Source organism: Tupaia chinensis, unplaced genomic scaffold (assembly GCF_000334495.1).
Source record: "Tupaia chinensis unplaced genomic scaffold, TupChi_1.0 Scaffold000634_1, whole genome shotgun sequence".
Lineage (NCBI taxonomy): Eukaryota > Metazoa > Chordata > Mammalia > Scandentia > Tupaiidae > Tupaia > Tupaia belangeri.
Window position 1 is genome coordinate 308,814 of NW_006160154.1, and position 22,031 is coordinate 330,844.

The 22,031-nt window shown below is 42.1% G+C and overlaps 1 protein-coding gene and 1 pseudogene across 1 annotated transcript in view; both read right to left on the reverse strand.

The window, feature by feature from the left end:
- The window catches only part of CRYL1 (crystallin lambda 1), a 176,780-nt gene that overhangs the window by 150,576 nt on the left and 4,173 nt on the right, over positions 1-22,031 (reverse strand). The window contains exon 2 of the mRNA XM_006159501.1: positions 14,744-14,851. Coding sequence (XP_006159563.1) covers positions 14,744-14,851 — 108 coding nt within the window. The remainder of the gene's footprint in view (positions 1-14,743; positions 14,852-22,031) is intronic.
- On the reverse strand, positions 10,225-11,289 carry LOC102480914 (U6 snRNA-associated Sm-like protein LSm3 pseudogene; annotated as a pseudogene).

A 22,031-nucleotide genomic window follows, 5' to 3' on the forward strand; every position in this document is an offset into this window, starting at 1 on the left:
AAAAAAAAAGAAAGAAGGAAAGAAGAAAGGAAGGAAGGAAGGAAGGAAGGAAGGAAGGAAGGGAAAGAAAAGAACATCTTGAAGGCCTTCCACCAAAGACCTGCTACAGTCTATCCAGGGTGCCACTACACCCCCTGTCCCTCTTACACTTCAGAGTCTGAAAATCTTACAGTGAGAGGCTCCGTGTGTTGGTAGACTGTCAATTATCAAAAAACAGAAGCAATCTAAGTAGAAATATGAAGGAACTTCAAATGGTTTTGGGGAAAATGGAAGTACAAGTGTGGGTTTTTTTGAAAGTACAAGTTTATTGTGGTGTGAAAATTTTGAAATCCATGCTATTTTTAAATAACACACATTTCCCATGAACTTTTTGAGGACCCCCTAACCTAAAGGTACCATAGGGAGAAAGAAAACTGCTCCCATCTGCCCACAAGCAGGCTGTGGGTCTCCGCCTAGATCCACAGCCCCAGTCAGGCCCAGGGGTTCTGGCCTTCCTGCCTTCTCCCCTCTTATTTCTTGGATGCCCAGAAGTTCTCCTCCCACCAGGCTGGTAGTGACACTGAGATTGGGGGAAGAGAGAACCTCCTAAAGCCTCAAGGCAGTCAGTTTTACCAAAAGGGCACTGGAGAATCTGGCACTGGCCAATGGGCGGAAGTGGCACTTCAGTTTCCTGTTTGTGGTTGTTGGAAACCTCCAAGGGAGACAATGACCCAACAAGGCAGCATCCACACCACTCTCAAGCCCGCACCATCCACCTCCTATCCACATGCACACAGCACACAGGATCATGGCAGAAGCATCCCCAAAGTGTTCAGCAAATCCCTCAGAATCCTAATCCAGAGAGTCCAAGCATTCTGACCCCTCCCCTATTTTTTAATGGTCAGAAGGCAGGTGCACACACCAGGGAGAGAGAGAAAGCACCTGTGATAGGACATGGTCACGCCACAGTCCTTTTCCCTCCAGTTCTTCATCTCATCAGTATTTGAGGCACACACAGACACACACTAGCATGTTTCTCAAGCTGCTGGCACAGGATTGGAACTACAGTCACCCATGTGGAATCCAGCTTCCTATACGCAGGGATTAACCAACTCCACTACTGGGCCAGCTCCTCCCCAATATTTTGATGTATGATTAGCACAAATGGCTTTTACAAATCAGATATAGCAGAGCTATTTCTGTTTGGGATGGAAAATAAATAAGGGAAATGAAGCAATCATTTGAACTGTCCTAATGACAGCCAAGTGCCAGCAGATCTGTGAACTCACAGATAGGCCAGGGTGAATGGCCCCGCTGACCCCACTGCCCACGGCTGTGAACTCTTGGCAACAAGACCTGGGTCAGTCCAGCTGGGCTTTGTCAACCTGCCTCCCTACACCCTCCTTCTAGGTAATTACCTACCAAGGACAAGCTCTTGTCCAGGAATAGGGTAGACAGGGTCTTCAAAAAGTTCATGGAAAAGGTATTTTATGAGAAAAGTGGTATATGGCTTTTGGGTTTTTTTGCAACAATATAAACTCATACACTCATACTTTCATTCCATTGTTCCACTTTTTTTTTTTTTTGAGAGATTTTCACTGTAGGGCATGTGTGCTCGCCAGACAGACAGAGAGAGACATAGAGACAGAAAGCAAGAAATCACCCCCCAGGGGGGATGGTCACGCAGCAATCCCTTCTCCTCCATTCTCCTCTCGGGATCTTGGGCATGCATGCACACGCGCCCGGCGTGAGTTTTAAGCCACCGGGTCCGGGACGCGAACCACGGTCGACTACGTGGGAGTCCAGCAACATAGCCATTACACTAACTGCTGGTTCCCCCATTGTTCCACTTTTTGAAGTCCCCTTTGTATATCTCTCCATTCACATAAGTCTTCTTTCCTGTTCTTCAATGAAGCTGAAAAAGTTTCTTTAAGAATGTTTTCTATATTTATCTTATACATAGGGTCTTCCAAAACCTCATGGGAAAAACATATCAGGGAAAAACTATGCATGGTAACCATACTGTCTCTGTTGTTATAGAGTCACAAACAAAATTATAACAAATAGTTTGAAAGTTATCCTTAAAATTCAGTTTTTTGACATCTTAAAAGTTGTTTAGTAACTGTCAAGAACTATGAAGTACAAGCAAAAAAAAAAATTGAGATGTAAAGTAAATGTTGAAGGAAAATTAAAAATATTAATAAATATATTTTTTTAATTAAAATAGGGCCAGCAGGGAACCAGCAGTTAGCGTAATGGCTATGTTGCTGGACTCCCACATAGTCGCGTCCCGGACCCGGTGGCTTGAAAGTCACACTGGGCGCGTGTGCATGCGTGCCCAAGATCCCGAGAGGAGAATGGAGGAGAAGGGATTGTGGCGTGACCATCCCCCCTGGGGGGTGATTTCTCGCTTTCTGTCTCTATGTCTCTCTCTGTCTGTCTGGTGAAAACCTATAGTGAAAACCTCTCCAAAAAAAAAAATAGGGCCAGCAGGTGGCATGGTGGTAAGGCGCTGGACATTCCCACACAGCCGATCACGGTTTGAGTCTCGGACCTGGTGGCTTGACTGCTTAATTTCCCTCTCTTTCTCTCTGTGTCTCTCTGATCAAATTAAAATAAACAAATGAATAAATAAAATTAAATAATTCTTTTAAAATAAAAATTTAAAAAAGAAAGAAACCAATTAGAAGATGGCTGCAATTATAATATATAAGATGTGCTGAGTTCACGAGCTAAGCTGTAGGGATGTACAGAGACTAGATTAAAAAGATGAACTAATAAAAACCTCTTCTATTGTCAAAAAAAAAAAAAGAAAACTATGAATGCTTTCTAATTTTCTTTGCACCAAAATAAACTGTACTTTCATTCCATTCTTCCATGAACTTTTTGAAACCCTCTAATATTTATACTTACATTGTCATTGTTTATGTTTGCTAATAACTGTAGAAAATTATTTTTTTCTTTTGCTAGAGCTTGCATGTGCTTGACAGAGAGATAGAGAGGGAAAGTTAAAAGTCATCTACTCCCCCGACCCCACCATGGAATGGTCATGATGCAATCATTTCTCCACCTCTTCCTTCTTTCAGGATTTTGGACACACACACACTTGCGCCTGGCATGTTTCTCAAGCTGCCGGGGCCAAGACTCAAACCACACAGGTGGCAATGTGTGATCCAGCTGCCTTCACTGCCAGGTCACGTAACTGACCCTGTAGCAAAAAATTTTTATCATGTTTTCTAACCATGTGTTCCCAGTGTAGAGAAATACAACTGTTTTTCTTCTTCCACCTGACATGTTCCTTCCCCATCCTTAGGATTTTATGTTCTAAGTGTGTGTTCAAATTTCACCTTTTCCATAAACCACTCACTGTCAGTTTGGCTGGGACGGCTTAACTCCTCCTGAAATATCACGGTATATTCATTAATACTTATATGTTATGGAAGGCCGCATATCAGATCTTGCACATGAACAACTGTTGGTCCATTTTGTTCCCTTACCCTAATGTGGCTGTCTGCTTCTGTAAACCTGCTTGCTCGTCCCATAAAAAAGTAACTTGTGCTAGCCATACAAAAAACCACATCCAAGATGACATCCTATACCTACTACGATCTTTACTAACTAGCCCAAAACCCTTTTAACAATATAACCACTTACATTAAAAACCCCACTCCTCTCAGAAATAATTAACCTGCTTGAATTCAGCTTCTGTAACTGCTTGTATAGGAATCCCTGGTAGCTGACTCCCTATAAAAAGACTACTCAAATGTCGGTCGGGGCTATAGTTCTGACCCTCAGCCTTGCCCAAGCCTCAGGCTGTAGTCGCTGACCAGCTAATAAAGACTCCCCTTAACCTTAATTTGACTTTGGTGGTTGTCCATTCGGTTACACTCTACAACAATGTCACTGAGCTATTTCCTCTAACTGGGGGGTAGTAAATATTTTAGGTTTCATGAGTCATACAGCCTCTATCGCAAATACGTGCCATAGACTAGCAATAGAGACATTCCAGAAACAAATGATCATGGCTGTGCTCCAATAAAACTTTATTTATGTTATGCCCCTTTAAGACAGGAACCAAAACTGAAAGTCTTGCATCACTTTTTACAGATGTGGAAATCCTCTTGGATCAGGACAGATGCAGAAGGACAAAACTAGAAAGCCCTAGACCCCAGAATCAGTAGAGGCTCTGTTCCAGTCTACTCCCTGTTGCTTAATAACTGATTATCTGGAACTGGCCATTTATAAGAATAGAGGTTCATCCAGCTCTCAATTTTGGAGGGCCAGGGTCAAGGGGCTCCATCCGTTGGTGGGAGCTCTCTGCAGAGTTCCAAGGCAGCGTAGGCATCATATCACATGGCAAAAGTAGAGCATGTGTCTGTGTCTGCTCTTCTTTTTTTTTTAATTTTATTTATTTATTTATTTTTGGGGGGGAGAGGTTTTTGCTATAGGGCGTGTGCACTCACCAGACAGACAGAGAGAGACAGAGAGACAGAAAGCGAGAAATAACCCCCCAGGGGGGATGGCCACGCCGCAATCCCTTCTCCTCCATTCTCCTCTCGGGATCTTGGGCACGCACGCATACGCGCCTGGCGTGAGTTTAAGCCACCGGGTCCGGGACGCAAACCGCAGTTGACTACATGGGAGTCCAGCGACATAGCCATTATGCTAACTGCTGGTCCCGTCTGTTCTTCTCATAAAGCTACCAGGAGTCCATTATGGGGGCCCCACTCTGATGATCTCAACCCATTCTGGTCAGCTCCCTGAGGCCCCACCACTCAGCACGATTATTGGATTAAATCTCCACCCTCTCAGCACAGTTACGATGGCTCACCAGCTTCCAACTATGAATTCCTAGGGGATATAATCAAACTACAGCAGTTCTTATATCCAGGGACCTGGCCCATGCTTGGCCTAGCAGTTACATACCAACCACTGTCACAACCCTTGAGGCAAGCAATTCTGACAGGGCTCAGCAGGGCTCACACAACCCAGGCCAGCCCATTCCTCCCTACCCCCAGCCACCCTACAATGGACGGGGTACTGGCCTAGGCCATCCTAAGCTGGCTTCATGCCTCTGTCCAGCAGTTGGTGCTAGCACTGATTAATGCTGGCTGATAGCCAGGCCACACATCTCTAGGCTAGGCTGAGTTGATAGACAGGATGGGGATAAGGGGTGTTCCCAACAGCAAGTGAGGGCATCTCAATGCACCGTGCCTTTCAGAACTTCTGCTGTGTCACATCTGTGAGTGTCCCATTGCAAGCCATGTTCGACTCAGAACCAGAAGCTGGCAGCAACAAAGCCACTTTGCAAAAGGGAGGACAGAGAAATGGGAGCAATGTGTGGCCATTTGCTCTACTCAGTTATTCCAGCCGAAGGTATGTGGGAAAACTAAAAGTAAGTTTCAGATCTGGAGAGCAGGCCAATCCAGAGGAATCCAAACAATTTAAGATATTCAGGCAAAGGTGGAGATCTGGTTAGCAAGTTAAAAACAAGTCCAGGCCCAAGCTGGTGGTGCAGTTGGTAATAAACTGAACGGCAGTGCTGGAAACCACGTGGCCAATTGCAGGTTCCGATTTCTGGACTGGCTTGAAAACAGCCTGGGCATGTACACACCAAGACCCTGATGAACCAGAGCTGGGGAAAGCAGAGCGGCATGACGACACCCCACTGAGTGTGCCCCTCTCTCTCTGCCTGCCTCTCTCGCTCTCTCTCATGTGTGCACATATGCGTTCTATAATGGAAAAAAAACTGCCTGAGTTCAGGAATTAGTTCAGTTACTTACTAGATAAAGGGGCAGCTACCTTGCTTCAGAGATCACTTACGGTGGTTTACAAACCCCTAGTCTATTCAGAAAGCTGACGCCATCCATTTCTAAGTGCATGTGGGTTCATATCACAACTTTGTTTATTTCATTTCTCTCTTCCTTCTTAAAACACTGCATTCGAGCAGCAGGTGGTGTAGTGGTTAAGGTGATGGATTGAGCAGCAGGTGGTGTAGTGGTTAAGGTGATGGATACCCACATGGTTCGAGTTCTGAATGTGGCAGCTTGAAAATCACACCGTGTGTGTGTACAGCCAGACCCAGCGGCTTAAAAGTTATGCCGGGTGAGGGGGTTTCCAAGAGGAGAATGGAGGAGAAGGGATTGCAGGGTGGCCATTCCCCTGTGGAGGATGTGTGTGTGATTTCTCACTTTCCCTCTCTCTGGTGAGTGAACACACCCTACGGCAGAAAGAAAAACTAAAAACAAAAACCACTGCATTCATCCTTGGAAATTCGAACTTGAAACCTAACACGTGCCAAACACAGGGCACACAATGGAGAACAAAGACAAAGCAATGAGGCAGCTGCTAATCAGGTTTTCCAAGGCCAAGCTACGTTTCTACTATGACACCTAAGCATGCTAAGTTTTAAGTTTCGTGTCGTACTTCCCTGATAGAAAAAGACTAGTCTTGGATGACAGTTGTTTTTATTTTTGTGGTTTTTTTTTTTTTACTTCACTAAGATCCCTTGGCGTTTTTATTTTTGTGGTTTTTTTTTTTACTTCACTAAGATCCCTTGGCATGGTATGAATTATGATAATAATTTCTTTAAATTTTTTAAAGATATCATTTTTTAAAACATTTATTTATTTAGCTATTTATTTGTTGTGATTTTCAAGCCACTGGGTCCAGGATTTAAACCACAGTCAACCACATAGGAATCCAGAGCTTTAACCACCATGCCACATGCTGGCCCCCAATTTCTTTCATTTTTAATGTCTTGATATTAAAAGGGGAAAAAAATGTGGGCCCAGCCTAAGTGGAACAATCTATAGTATGCTGAATCACAGAGCTGGAGGCCACATGGCAGCCATGGCTTTGGAGCTCCAGGTTGATGTGGAGCATGCTGGGCACACACACATGGGCACCTGTGTGCATTCTACCAAAAGTTGGGGCTGGCCAGTAGTATAGCAGTAACATAACACTCTGCCATGCTGGACCCATATGGGAAGGTCTGAGTTCACGTCCCAAGTTCTCCCTGTACACAAGGCATGCGTGGGTGTGTCCATGATCCTGGCTGGATGAGGCTGGGAATGAATTGTGCCAAGAAAACCCTTTTGGGAATGCCTCTCTCTCTCTCTTTCATGGAAGAAATGAACTTTAAATAAATTAATGATCAAGGGCCAGCAGGTGGCACAGTGGTTATGGCAGCTGAATCCCACATGGCTGACTTTGTGGTTTAAGTCCTGGACCCAGCAACTTGAAAAATATGCCAGAAGTGTGTACATGTGTTCCCAAAATCCCATGAGAAGAATAGAGAATAAGGGATTGTTGTGTGGCCACCCCTACCCACCCCGTAGGGTAATCTCTCTCTCTCTTTCTCTCTGGCAAGTGCATGGCCTATAGCAAAAACTAAAATAGTAATAATAAGAATTTTAAAATAATTTTTTTTAGAATTTTAAAATAATTTTTAAAAATGAAGTCAACTTTACATAGTTTAAGTTTATTTTTAAGTTCAAAAACAAGATGCACCATTTCTATTATTTAAGATTATTGTTTAATAGGTCTAACATACAAAGAGTTTTCTTGAAGTAGTACAATTTCAACCACATGGTATTTTCTGCTATAAATGTTAAGAAGAACCAGAATATCAGAAGCGAGTCAAACTGCTATTTGTTAACAATAATTTGAGAAGAGGTAGTGGGTCATGAGATAGCCTGATCTCTACTTCCTGTAAAAGAAGTACAACCAGTTCTGCAGAATTCACTCAGCTTAAACGTATATTAAGTATAAAAATAAACTCACTGCTATTGAAGAAAGATTTCCATGTTCCCTTTTAAAATCTTAGATACATAGGAATTCAGTGTGTTTTATGTGTAACAAAAAAAAAAAAGAAAAAACTATTCACGAATTTCCATTTTTTTGGCCCAAAATAAATTGTACTTTAATTCCATTTCTTCACAAACTTTTTGAAGTTCCCTGATATTTTAGCCATTCCTTTTGTATTATTATCTATTTTTCTACACGTCCTTCCTCCATAGAACATGAGTTCCTTAGGTCAGAGATCTTAGTCTGTTGAGTTTACTGTTTATTCAAAAAACTATTCACGAATTTCCATTTTTTTGGCCCAAAATAAATTGTACTTTAATTCCATTTCTTCACAAACTTTTTGAAGTTCCCTGATATTTTAGCCATTCCTTTTGTATTATTATCTATTTTTCTACACGTCCTTCCTCCATAGAACATGAGTTCCTTAGGTCAGAGATCTTAGTCTGTTGAGTTTACTGTTTATTCTAAGATGTACTAACACATAGTAGGTACTCGACCAGTGCTTCTGCAAATGAAAGTATGAATAAGTAAAGCAGAAAATACTGTTGGTTTTTTAAATTTTATTCAAAGCCCCCCAATATAGCAGTAAAGTGCTACAGTGAAGGATATTGGTGCTCCACCCGGGCCCCTTTGAATCCCATGCCCTACCCTGTGAGTTCTTTTGCTAAAGGCTCACACTTACAGCCTCCCCACAGTACCACCTTGGACCCGGACCAGTTAACTGGAAATTCCTGGGAGTTTACATCCACCAGGAAGGCCCACAGTCAATGACGGGGGCAGGAACTGTGGTATGCTCTATTCTCCAGGGCTCCCATAAATTCGAGGAACCTAGGACTTCTGAAATCACACCTTCAGTTGGTTTCTTCCTCTTCTTTACCCTATTTCCCCTATTCCCTTACTGGTTTCTCCTGGGAGTACTTCCTTAATAAATCACTTGTCTATGAATCCTCATCTCAGGATGATTCTGATGAATCTGATCTAAGACAGCTTCAGGTATTATAATTATCAGATACATTAAGATAATACAAAATAATCACATAGTAAATAGATTTTTAAATGAAAACATAAATAACAAGAAAATAATGGAAGACCATGAAAACAGATATATTTGAAAAGAGGTTAATTGAACTTTTTTTCTTTTTTTGAAAGAATTATTTATTTAAGTTTATTTGTTTATTTATTTATTTGTAATATGCTATAGGGCATGTGCACTGACCAGAGAGACAGAGAGAGAAGGAGGGAAAGTGAAAAAGCAAGCTACCAGGTCAGGAATTTGAACCATGGTTAGCCACATGGGAGTCCAGCAACTTAGTCACCATGCCACTTTCTGGCCCTAGCTAATTGAACTTTTATAGTTAAAAATTTAATTATCTAAACAAATTCACAAGATCCAGACATAAGCTGTGTCTAAAAAGAGAACTGGTAAACTCGAAGAAAGATCTAAAGAATGTATTGGAATGTATTCTGAAAACACAGGGAGACTGAAAATATCAAAGAAAAGTTAAAAGACAGGAAGGCAGAATGAGATGGTCCAATATCCATGCAATCAGAATTCCTGCAGAGAAAACAAACAAGCAGTCTTCCTCTTAGGTGTGTATCTGGTAGAAACTCTTACACTAGTATGTACTGGGAGGCACATTCATGAATATTAATGGCAGCACTATTTAGAAACAACTATAATATTTACCAAAAGAATACATAATTTGTAGCAAATTCACACAAGAGAATATACTATAGCAGTGAAAATAGGTATACTATAGCTATTTTGGATGAACATCAGAAATACTCTTAAAAACAAACTAAACTAAACAATATGCTGTTTACAGATATACAAATATATTAAAAGTATTTTTAAAACAACAAAATGGCAAATACAAAATATACTTGTTATCTCTGGTAGAGAGGAGGGGTATGAGATCCAAAAAGGTACATACAAGGATTGAGAAATTTCTAGATTTTAAGTTGGATAAGTCATGGCCATGGATGTTCATTTTATTATTATTCTACCTGAACTTAAATAACTGATATATTCCTTAGAATATTAAAAAGTGGGGCTGGCTGGTGGCATAGTAGTTAAGTCGCTGGACTGCCATGTGGCTGGCCATGGTTCAAGTCCTGGATCTGATGGCTCTCTCTCTCTCTCTCTATCTCTTTTTTTTTTTTTTTTTTGGAGAGGTTTTTTTTTTTTTTTTTTTTTCGCTATAGGGCGCGTGTGCTCGCCAGACAGACAGAGAGCGACATAGAGACAGAAAGCGAGAAATCACCCCCCAGGGGGGATGGTCACGCCACAATCCCTTCTCCTCCATTCTCCTCTTGGGATCTTGGGCACGTACGCACACGCACCCAGCGTGAGTTTTAAGCCACCGGGTCTGGGACGCCAACCGCGGTCGACTACGTGGGAGTCCAGCGACATAGCCATTACGCTAACTGCTGGTTCCCATCTCTCTCTCTATCTCTGTGTGTGGCACTCTCTGGCCAAAGTGAAGGCTAATGATGCTAAATGAAATCAAATAAACATTTTTAAAAATAATATTAAGAAGTAATATTTGCAGAATCTCTATAAAACAAGGGGTATGGATGGATGCTGAAGATGCTTAACATGTGTCTGACAGACCAAAGATGGAATTTTATGTCTTACTATGCCTTTGAGCGGGTTATCAATCATCCATAGACACACGTTTTCTCATAAAGTAATACCCTCATTGAGTTTATTATGAGATTTAATACACTAAGATTACTGGCTCTAAGCTCATGGCAGGAAGGACTAGGTTTATATATGATCCACCTATATATCCCTACTGAATAGCACATGCCTGGAAGGTAATAGGTGCTGAAATGCCAAGTCCCTTTTCTTTTATCTTTTCTTTCTTTTTTTTTTTTTTCTTTTTTTCCATCTTAGCAATCGCATTTATTGGAAGAGTTGAAGAAAAATAAAATGCCATCAGCCTAAGAAGTAGTGAATTATCTATGAATCAGCTCATTTAGGAGTGAAAGAATCCTTGGATCATATCAGAATGTATGCATGTTTCTCCTTTGAAGGTCTTGTGCACTTAAAGAGGTAACTGTACAAAATCTCCTATTTTTCCATACAGAACAAAGTCTTTGTTTTATCCTACACTTAATGGAAGGACAACTAGTACAACACCATCTCCCCAGACGAAGAGCATTGGGATATTCTGTTTCATTGATTTATATATCTCTTCATATGTTTCTTCATCAGCTTTTACAGTAGTCACAATTTCTTCCACATCTCCTAGTATCATATTTAAATGCTGATCATAAGCATGTATTCTGCCTCAAAGCTCTTGGTCATTTCTCATTTTCACATAAATTCACTCATCCAGGCTGAGCCTGATGAGATCCAGGGGCTCCTCTATGGTGTTGGTAGTTTGTTGCTGGTCCATGTCGTCCACCATGTTTCAAACCCTGCACCCTTTCCCATCTTTCCCCAAGCCCCTCATTTTCCAAAACAGGAGAGTCCATGTGTGATTTTTGTGGTGGTTGTTTTGTTTTTTTGTTTTGAGGGGTTTTTTTGGGGGGGAGAGCAGTTCTGTTGTTTATTTTGTTTCTTGCTAGAGAACACATGCACTTGCTAGAGATACAGAGAGACGGAGAGAAGAGGAAGAAAGTACCCCACAACGGGGTGTGGTCAAGCTGCAATCTCTTCTCCTTTTTTTTCCATCATGTTGGGATTTAGGGTATGCATGCACTTGTGATTGGCATGTTTTTTAAGCCACCAAGGCCAGGACTCAAACTGCACCCTCAGCCTGCGGAATCCAGCTCACTTAAACACTAGGCCACAGGGTCAGCCCATGGTTTTTGATTTCAGATAGACATTTTATCAAGACATTGGCTATATGCAACTATATGTAAGAATAACTTAACCTCAGGACCAACAGATGTCATAACAGTTACATCATTGGACTACCACATGGCCGACTGTGGTTCAAGTCCTGGACCCAACAGCTTGAAACTTAAGCCATGTGCATGTGTGCCCAAGATCCGGGAGGAGAGTGGACAAGAAGGGATTATGGTGTGGCCATCCCCCCTAGGATGATGAGTTCTCACTTTCTGTCTCTCTCCAGTGAGAGCATGCACCTTATAGCAAAAAATTTCTCTTTCTCTAAAAAAAAAAAAAAAAAAAGAACAACTCAACCTCTTTGGGTCCCGGTTCTTAACCTGCAAAACAACAAAGCATGGCTAGGGTATATACCTTCTTAATTACTATAGTCTAATGCTACATCCTGTATATTGGTCTTTTCAAATAGTAAATGATCAAGTAAGCAGAATTTTGTTATATAAAAATGCAAGGAGCTAGAAAATGGCACAGTGGTAACACAAAGCTCTCCAGTGCTGAACCCACATGGGAAGGTCCCAGGTTCATATCCTGAGGCCTCTCTGTGCATGCCAGACATACACATGCCCATGAGTCAGGCTAGCTGAGGTGGGGATCGACTGTAGCATGAAGATCCTTTTGGGGATGCCTACCACCCTGCTATCTGTCTCTTATGAAAGAAGTAAATAAACTTTTTATTTTAATGGGGCCAGCTCAGTGGTTCAAAAAGCTACTCAAACAATGCTGGATCTATATGGAAGACTGTAGATTAGGTTCTCTGGTCAACCTGTACATGTGGGGAACACATGCCCATGATCATGACTGGCTGAGAGAGCTATGGAGAGATCATAACATGAAAACCTTGGGGCCGGCAAGTGCCATGGTAGTTAAGAGTGCTGGATTCCCACATGGCCGATCGTGTTTCAAGTCCCGAACCTGGCAGCTTGCTTTCTCACTTTCCCTCTCTCTCTCTTAACTCGATCTGTCCCTCTCTGGTCAAAACAAAGTAAATAGATAAATAAATAAAGTTAAATAAAATAATTATTTTTTTAAAAAAAGAAAGAAAGCCTGTTAGCATGTCTCTCTCTTTCTGTCTCTGTCTTCTCTTCTCTCTCTCTCTCTCTCTCTGCCTATCTTATTCATGGAAGAAATAAACTAAAAAAAAAACTATGCATGGATTAAAATTTTTTTTGTCATACTATTCAGACCCTGTCAGGGGTTCTCTCTGTCCTGAATGAAATAACCCTTTTTTAAAATGTAAATTCAAGTTACATGGGTATCTTCCAAGGAAAGATAACCAACTAAACAAAACCGTGTCTGAGGTGGTCAGAACTGTGCTCAATGACAGTCACCAGGAATGGATGTGTCATGCCTTTGGGTATCTTTGCCTTTGCCTTCTGGTATATTGCATCAGTTTAATACCTTTTTCCTTTATCTTCGACCTCCCTCACTCTTGGCTTTTTTCCTTGGTACCTATTCTTCTTCTACCACCTGTGACTACCATTCCACTCAGCCCTCAGCATTCTTTGCACTCAGCACTTGGTAAGTTCATTTATGCCAATGCCTATAGCTAGACAGTTGTCGCAGATACTAACCCATACAAGCAATTCCAGCTCTTCCTCTCACAAGAGCTGAATCTCTACCTAAAATTCAGGATGTTTTAACTTGGATCCTACCATCCTTAGGTCAATAGGCGAAAACAACCTCATAACCTCTAGGTTTGAAAGGTAAGGCCCAGGCAGCTCTCATCATCACATGCAGGAATCAGGATATCCTCCCCAGAGACAAAGCAGGAAGCTCAGCCCTCCACCCCATGTGACACAGCAAGAAAAGTCATGAACCCACTCAGGCTTGAATCCTAAGATTCACAAGCGGCTCCTCCACTTCTGTCTCATTCTTCTCAATCTACAGGGTTGTTTTCAGTCCCTTCTCTAGTCTTGGCTCATGTTCCAGTCATCTGGTACTTGGCTTCTACCAGATTAGAGGCACTACAATAGCCATCAAATAGAAAGCAAAAGCACAGACTGCGGGGGGGGGGGTTCTTTTAAAAATTGATGGAAAATGCATTATTATGGAAAAACTAGGGATGGTGCAGCAGTAATGCAATGCTGCAAAGACTGACTCACACAGCAGATTCCAGCTTTGTGCCTGGAGACCTCCCCGAACACACCAGGTACACGTGAGAGCCTGCACCTAGGGGCACTGTCTCTGTCTCTCTCTGTATCTGTCTCTCTATATATTGGGTTGTCAGAAAAGTCATAATGTATTTTTCCTGTTTTTCTACATAAAAATGCATCATGACTTTTACAACAATCCAATATATATATTTATCTTGCTCATGGAGAGAAAATAATTAAACTCTTTAAAAAAAACTGCATAGATTTAAAAAGAAAAATTGTACCAGGGCCTGAAGGTGGCATGGTAATTAAGGCACTAGACTCCCATGTGGCTGATAGTGGTTCAAGTCCCAGACCCAGAGGCTTGAAAATCATGCTAGGGGTGTGCATGTGCATGGCCACTCCCACACCATGGGAGTTATTTTTCACTTTCTCTCTCTCTCTCTCTCTCTTTCTCTCTTTCTTTCTCAGGTGAGCATACATGCCCTATGGTAAAAACCTAAAAACAAACAAACAAAAAGTTGCACCAAAACAAACTTTAACTTTAATTTTATTTTCTAAAACTTTCTGAAGTCTCTTCATATTAATAGCCCTGAGGAGGTCCAGCCGGTGATGGTGGTTAAGGCAGAGGGATACCACATGGTCAAGTGTGCAATTTGAGTCTCAGACCCCGTGGCTTGAAAAACACTCCAGCACATGTGTTTATATGCCCAAAATCCCAAAAGGAGAAACAAAAGAGAAGGGATTGCAACATGGCCATCCTCCCCAGAGGATGCTTTCTCACTTGCTCGAGAGAGAGAGAGAGAGAGAGAGAGAGTACATGTGCATAATAGCAAATAAAAATGAATAATATTTTTTTTTAAATAGGGGCCAGCCAGTAATTTGGTGGCTATGGCAGCTGGATCCCACATGGCTGCCTTGAGAGTTTGATAAATAAGAACAACCAAGAAAAACAGTTATTTCAACTCATTTCAATTCCCCTGGAAGGTATCAACTGACCTACCTGATGTTTTCCAGGGCATTTGTTATCTGCTGTTGCTCAATATCATAGAGTTTCACCTTGAAGCCTCCACTGGCAAACAACATAGCCCAGCTCCGCCCAATGAGTCCACTAAATGAAAAGAAAATTAAGAAAGAATTCAAGTTAACTTAAAAATTGAACAACTTTTCATTCCTAATTTAGAATGATTTTTTTTTTAATAACACAGGATTCTACTCTTTTATCTTAAAAGTACACATCTGGGGACCAGGTGATGGTGCAGTGGTAATGCAATCAGACCCACATAGGAAAGCTCCTAGGTTCATATCCCAGGACGTTCCTGAGTATACTGGGTATGCTTGTGCCCATGATCTGGGATGGCTGGGACTGGAAATGGACCATGGCATGAAGACCCCTTTAGGGGTGCTGTCTCTGTTTCTCTATCTCATGGAAGAAACAAATAAATAAACTTTTTTTTAAGTACCCATTTGAGTACCTGTATTTTAAAATGTAATCTGTTCCCATCTAGGCATTTCCAAGCCCTCAACTCCAGTGTCAGTATTAATAGTCCACAAGAGCACCGCAGTGTGCCAAGACCTTATCACACTCGCTCACTGAAACATAGAATCACACGAAACAGAAGAGGGGACGGTGCCACGGAAGCCAAAGACCCCACCGAGACCACTGTCTCAGGCAAGGCACATAACTTACAAAATAGAGGTTGTATTTGCCCTGTCCTCTTCAAATAACCACTGTCACCACCACCACCAGCATTTGAGCATGAATCAGGTGCCAGGTACCATTAAGTGCGTCACAGGTCTTACTTCTATTAATCTTTACGAGATCTTTACAAGGTAAGTGCTACTGTAATCTCCATTTTATACAAGAGGAAACTGAGGCACCAAGGGATGAAGTCCACACAGGATCTAAGTATGGAGCTGCGCAGTGAAGCCAAGTGGTCTGTAAGTACTCTCGATTCCTTATTCTTTTTTCTTTTTTTTCTTCCATTATTTTAATTGCCAGAACACACATACACTCATCAGTGAGAGAGAGAGAGAGGGAAGTAGAGAGAAAGTACCCCTCAATGGGGCATGGTCCTACTACAATTCTTTTTCCTCCATTTCTCCCTCCCATCAGGACTTGGGGCATGCACACACACACATACACACACACACACACACACACACGTGTCCTGTGCATTCTTCAGGCCGCAGTTGGCCCTATGTGATCTGATTCCTTACATACAGTGCTTAATTCCTGCACTTCTGGGCTGGCTCTTGAGTCCTTAGTCTTTTTTTTTTTTTTTTTTTGGAGAGGTTTTCGCTATAAGGCGCGTGTGCTCACCAGACAGACAGAGAGAGACATAGAGACAGAAAGCGAGAAATCAACCCCCAGGGGGGGATGGTCACGCTGCAATCACTTCTCCTTCATTCTCCTCTCGGGATCTTGGGCACGTACGCACACATGCCCGGCATGAGTTTTAAGCCACTGGGTCCAGGACGTGAACCGCAGTCGACTACGTGGGAGTCCAGCGACATAGCCATTATGCCAACTGCTGGTTCCCTTGAGTCCTTAGTCTTAACCACCACACTCTGCCCACTGTTTCAGATTTATGGAAAATGAAAAGATAGAAAAGTCATGAAGAAGTCACACAAGGTTGTTGAAAAGGTTGAAAACGAATGCACAGGTCCAGCTGTGGTGGATGCGTTGCTAAGATCCTGTTCTTTGCAGGATGGGACCACGTGGGAGGTCCAGGTTTAATTTCTTATCCAAACTAAAGGCTGAGCATGGTGGCCCAAGTCTGTGATCCCCACAATTTGGGAGGTGGAAGCAGGAAGATCATGAGTTCAAGGCTGGTCTAGACAACATGATGAGACCCTGTCTAAAAAAGAGTTGGGCATGGTGGTGTACACCAGTAGTCACAACTGGGAGGCTGGGACAGGAGGATCCAGACACAGTGAGGTTCCTGCAAAAATAAAAAGGAAAAATAACAAACCACTCAAAGTTTAAATCTTGGTATCTTGGTTCCCAATACCATTCTCTAATGAAGGAAGCAGGACTCCATGGAGAAATGGTTAAGGCAAGGACGGGGCCAGGAAATATACAGGATGATCCTTGTGTAGTTTGTAGAACCAGAAAGTAAGGAGGTACTCAAAAAACAAAAAAAAACAACCAGAAAACAAACGAGCTAAAAAAACCTGTATTGATAAAGCACATCAAAGGGATACAGGAGCCCTGGTAAGTGCTCCCAATGGCCAAAGTTGCAACAACTAAAAAATTAAATAGATATAGTACAGGATTATAACACATAGTATGGAATAAATATCCATGAATCCATACTGATATAAATGAATCAATAGGTAAATGCTAGAGAAGACAAATCTTCCTTGCAGAAGAATTACCAATATTGATGTATATACTATGCCCTCGGGGCCAGCAGGTGGCATGGTGGTTAAGGTGTTGGACTCCCATGTGGTTGATCACAGTTTGAGTCCTAGACCTGGCAGCTTGCTCACTCCCCCAGGCCCCTCTCTGTTTATCTCTGGTAAGCACACATGCCCTGCAGCAAATTTTTAAATAATAATAAGTTAAATAAATAATTCTTTTTTTAAAAAAGATACTATGCCTTCAAGAACACACATCGCTCCCCACCCTCTATGTGTGGGCTAGAACAAAGAGCAATCTCCTTCCAAAGAACACAGTATAAAAGGGGTTGGTGGGGAGGGTACCGCAGGTGGCGTGGTGGTTAAGGCACTGGACTCCCACATGTCCAACCATTGTTTCCAAAAATACCTCCGTAACACTGGCTTAGTCATGAGTAAAACAAACAAACTCCAACAGAAGGACAGTCTACAAACTGCCTAGCCAGGACAGCTCAATGAAAGCAAAGAAAGTCTGAGACACTACCACAGTCTACAGAAATCTATTAAAAAAATGGTGAGTAAATATAATTTGGTGTCCTGGATGGTGTTCTGGTACAGAAAAAAGACAACAGAAGTAAACACTACGGAAGTAAATTACTTTAGTAACAACTAAAGTAGCCTAGCAAAATAGAGACACTACTAAATAATAAAGGATTGGTTCATTATTAACCATTATTATTTATTTTTTAATTTAACTTTTATTTATTTATTTTAATTTGACCAGAGAGGGACAGAACGAGAGAGAGAGAGAGAGAGAGAGAGGGAAAGTGAGAAACCAAGCTACCAGGTCCAGGACTTGAACTATGGTTGGCCATGTGGGAGTCACACGTCCTTAAACCACCATGTCACTTGCCAGCCCTCCATTATATGTATAGGGGCTAGCACATGGTGTGGTGGTTAAGGTGCTAGACTCTCATATGGCCAAGGGTGGTTTGAGTCCCAGATCTAGTGACTCAAAAATTACACCAGGCACGTGTGCATGCATGCCCAAAATTCCAAGAGGAGAATGGAGGAGAGGGAATTGTGTCGTGGCCATTTTATCAGGGAGCTTATTTCTCACTTTCCCTCTCTGTCTCTCTCCAGGAAATGCACATGCCCTATGGAAAAAACTTAAAAAAAAAAAGAATGTACATGAACATGTTTAGAAAAGAAACTCATGGCACACAAATATAAAGCAATAATATTTAAATTTGGCTTAGTAGGAGAGCAATGGGGAAACAAATATATTTGGTATGATATATGGGGTTATCCTTAAGTATGAGCAAAGAACAGCTATCTATATTCAGCATATTACATCTTTTAAAATGAACACAACTTACTTGGCCTTAAAAAGCAAAGACACAGGCCAGACAGTGGGAAAACATGATGCTCTATAAGGTAACCCCACATGGGAAGGTTCCTGGTTCAAGTCTAGAGACCTCTCTGAGTTCTCTGGGTACATGCTTGCCAATGAACAAGGGCTGGCTGGAGCTGGGGGCGGAAACGGCATTAGGACTTCATTGGGGGTGCTGTCCCAGTCTCTCTCTCTCTTGCTTATGGAAAAAATAAGTAAAAATTTTTCAAAATTGCCAGAGGGCCTAAGCATTTGCCAGAGATAGATAGAAAGATACAGGGAGAGAATGAGAGATAAATCACACCCAAAAGGGCACGGTCATGCCACAATTCCTTCTCCTCATTTCTCCATCCTTTGGAGCATGCATGCACAATACCTGGCATGTCTTTTTCAAGCCACCAGGGCTAAGACTCAAACTGTAGTCAGTCAAGTGGGATCCAGTTCCTTTACCCATTAGGCTACACAGCAAACCTGAAATAAATAAACTTAAGGAAAAAAAAAAAAAAACAGATAAATGCTACAACATAGATGAACCTAGAGGATATTATGCTAAGTGAGATAAGCCAGTCACAAAAGTATAACTACACTGTGATTGATGGAGGAGTCCAACCCGGTAGGGCCCCAGGATCTGTCTTGAGCTTTTGACCTTTACCTCTTAGGTCGGGCCAGCATGTTGGCAAGGCCGCTGCTGTGTCCGCCCGCCCCCCCAACCTAGGAATAAAACTTAGGTCGTATTAGCATGCCGGCAGGGCCACTTGCTATTTGCTCCAGAAACTATGGTAGCCTTGCTGGGAAGCGACGCCCCTCTGACTCCCTGATATACTATATATATTTTTTTTTTAATTTTTTTTTTTTTTTGTTTGTGTGTCCTGCTAACACTTAACTGCCAAGATGGCCTGGATTTGTATGTTTTGCTTCCCATTGTATCCTCTCCACCCTAAACAGTTCATCATAGCCACTCAATAATATTTGCAGTTTTAATTGGTTAACTAATCCCTTACTTGATACTAAAAAAAATTACACAGCTCTCTTGAGTATGTGATGAGATTTTCCCAAAAGTTAATTCCCCGACCACTCCCCTCGGCCCTGATCACCTACTGTTAATTACAATGCTTTATCTCCGTGGTCACAATGGAGGGTGGAGTTCTATCTAGGCAGAAATAATCTTGACTTTTGGAAGGCCCTTCAAGATACATTTAACATAAACTTAAAGATAATCTTTTCTTTACATAAAATAGGATTAGGCCCAAACTGGCCCAGGACACCCCCACCCTCACCAAGTGAAATAGATAAATATATTAGGATTCCTTAAATTAAGTTTTAGATCCCTATAAAACTATATAAGTATCATTCTTTATTAAGACCCATAAGAACTAATATATATATACTTGAGATTTTCTTTTCTCAGCATCGTGTTCAGTAATTACAAGATGGCTGCCACCGCATCAGCTGATAATTATCTCTGCTTGCTGGAACCGCTTTCCCGAAACTGCATTCCATGGAGATCCACCTACATCAAACTTGAACAATTGCAGAACTGCACTAGACCCGCCCTTAATCCAACCCTGAATGGAATCTGTGATCCCTATTGAACTGATAATTAGAACATGTAGCCCCTCACCCATTTACTTGCATGTATCACATTTTCAATAAAAAGCCACGATAACTCCTGGCAGGGGTCACTCCTCAGAGAGCAATCTCTGGGGGTGTCCGGCTAAGGACATGCATGAAAAAGGCACCGAGGCCTTAGTCTTCTTTTCCAGCATCACCTCCGACGAGTCAACCCACCCCCGCCGAGGCTGGACCCCGGCATGATTCCACTTAATGAGGTACCTAAAGGAGTCAAATTCATGCAGGCCCAAAGTAGAATGGCACTTGCCATATGATGGGGGAGGATGGAATGGGGCGCTGTTGTTCAGTGGGTACAGAGTTTTAATTTAGCAAGATGAAAAAGTTCTGGAGATTGGCTGCAGAACAATGTGAATGTACATAACACCACTGAATTGTATGCTTGAAAACTGTTAGGATGGCAATTTTTTTTTTTTTTTTTTTGCTATATGGCATGTGTGCTCGCCAGAAAGGCAGAGAGAGACAGAAAGACAGAACGCAAGAAATCACCCCCCCCCCGGGGGAATGGTCATGCCGCAATCCCTTCTCCTCTAGGGATCTTGGACTCGCACACACATGTACCTGGCATGAGTCTAAGTAAGCCACTGAGTCCGGACTCAAACTGTGGTCGACTACATGGGAGTCCAGTGACCTAGCCATTATGCCAATTGCTGGTCCCAAGATGGCAATTTTTATGCTATGTCTCTTTCACCACAATTAAAAATTGCAAAAAAAGTGTTCGTTTTTTTAAATGAGCAGTAACTTATCCTGCAAAAGGCTAATTCTGGGCAACCAAATGCTTTCTCACTGCCTAAAAAAGGAATATATATTTACGTATTTTTTTTTCTTAATTGCACATGTGATCACCAGAGAGAGACAGAAGGTAGAGGATAGGGAGAAAGTACCTCCTAATCAGGCACGGTCGCACCACAATCCCTTCTCTTCCATTTCTCCAACTTGTTGGATTTGGGGCATGCACACATGCACACACACCAGGCATGTTTTTCAAGCCACCAGAACTGGAACTTGAACCATGATCAGTCATAAGGGATCCCAAACTCTAGGCCACAGGTCTCCTTTATTGGAGGAGGTTCGCAGCCTGTATTGTCCATCTTCCTCAGAAAACCAGTGCAGAGAGCTACTATACACAGCCAGTCACTGCTGAAGGAACACGAAGTAGACCCTTGACCAATCACCTGGCCGAGGAGCACCCATGCCCAGCTTGCATAGAGGAGGTGAGCCAGTCAGATTTCTTCTCCTGAAAACCGAGTCTAACATATGTTATTATAAACCAGTAACAGGCACTGTACTTGAAAAATGATAACATTAGGGTAGCAGCAACATATAAGATAAAGACACAGAGGAGAGAGGAAAGGAGAGCAAGCGCAGAAGGGGAGAGCTACCAGGTAGACTAATTGAGAGAGAGGTGCAGAGGTCGGACTACGCGGCCCGAGCTGGAGAGCTCCTGCCCTGGTGTCCTGCAGACCAGTCTCTATAACTACTTTACTCAGGCCCAAATATTAGCTCCCTATTCTCGGAGCCTGGGACACCTTATTAACTTTTTCTAAATTACTATAAATCTGGAGACAATAACATGAGAGCCAATGACAAGGAAAATTAAGGTCCTTGTCATTCTGACTATTCTGATATGCCTTAAAACCTTTTATCTTTAGATTTTGTTTTGCCATGGGTTGTGTGAGCTCACCAGAGAAGAACAGACAGATAGAGACAAAGAGAGGGAAAGTGAGAAATCACACCTCTCCCTCCCCAGAGGTGGGGTATGGAGTAGCCATGCCACAATCCCTTTTCATCTCTGGATTTTGGGCACACATGCACATGTGTCCAGAGTGCTTTTAAGCTGCTGGGTCTGGGACTCCACTGCAGGGTTGGCCATGTGAGATCCAGTGCCAATATGTCTTAAACATTTTTTTTTTTTTTTTTTTTTTTT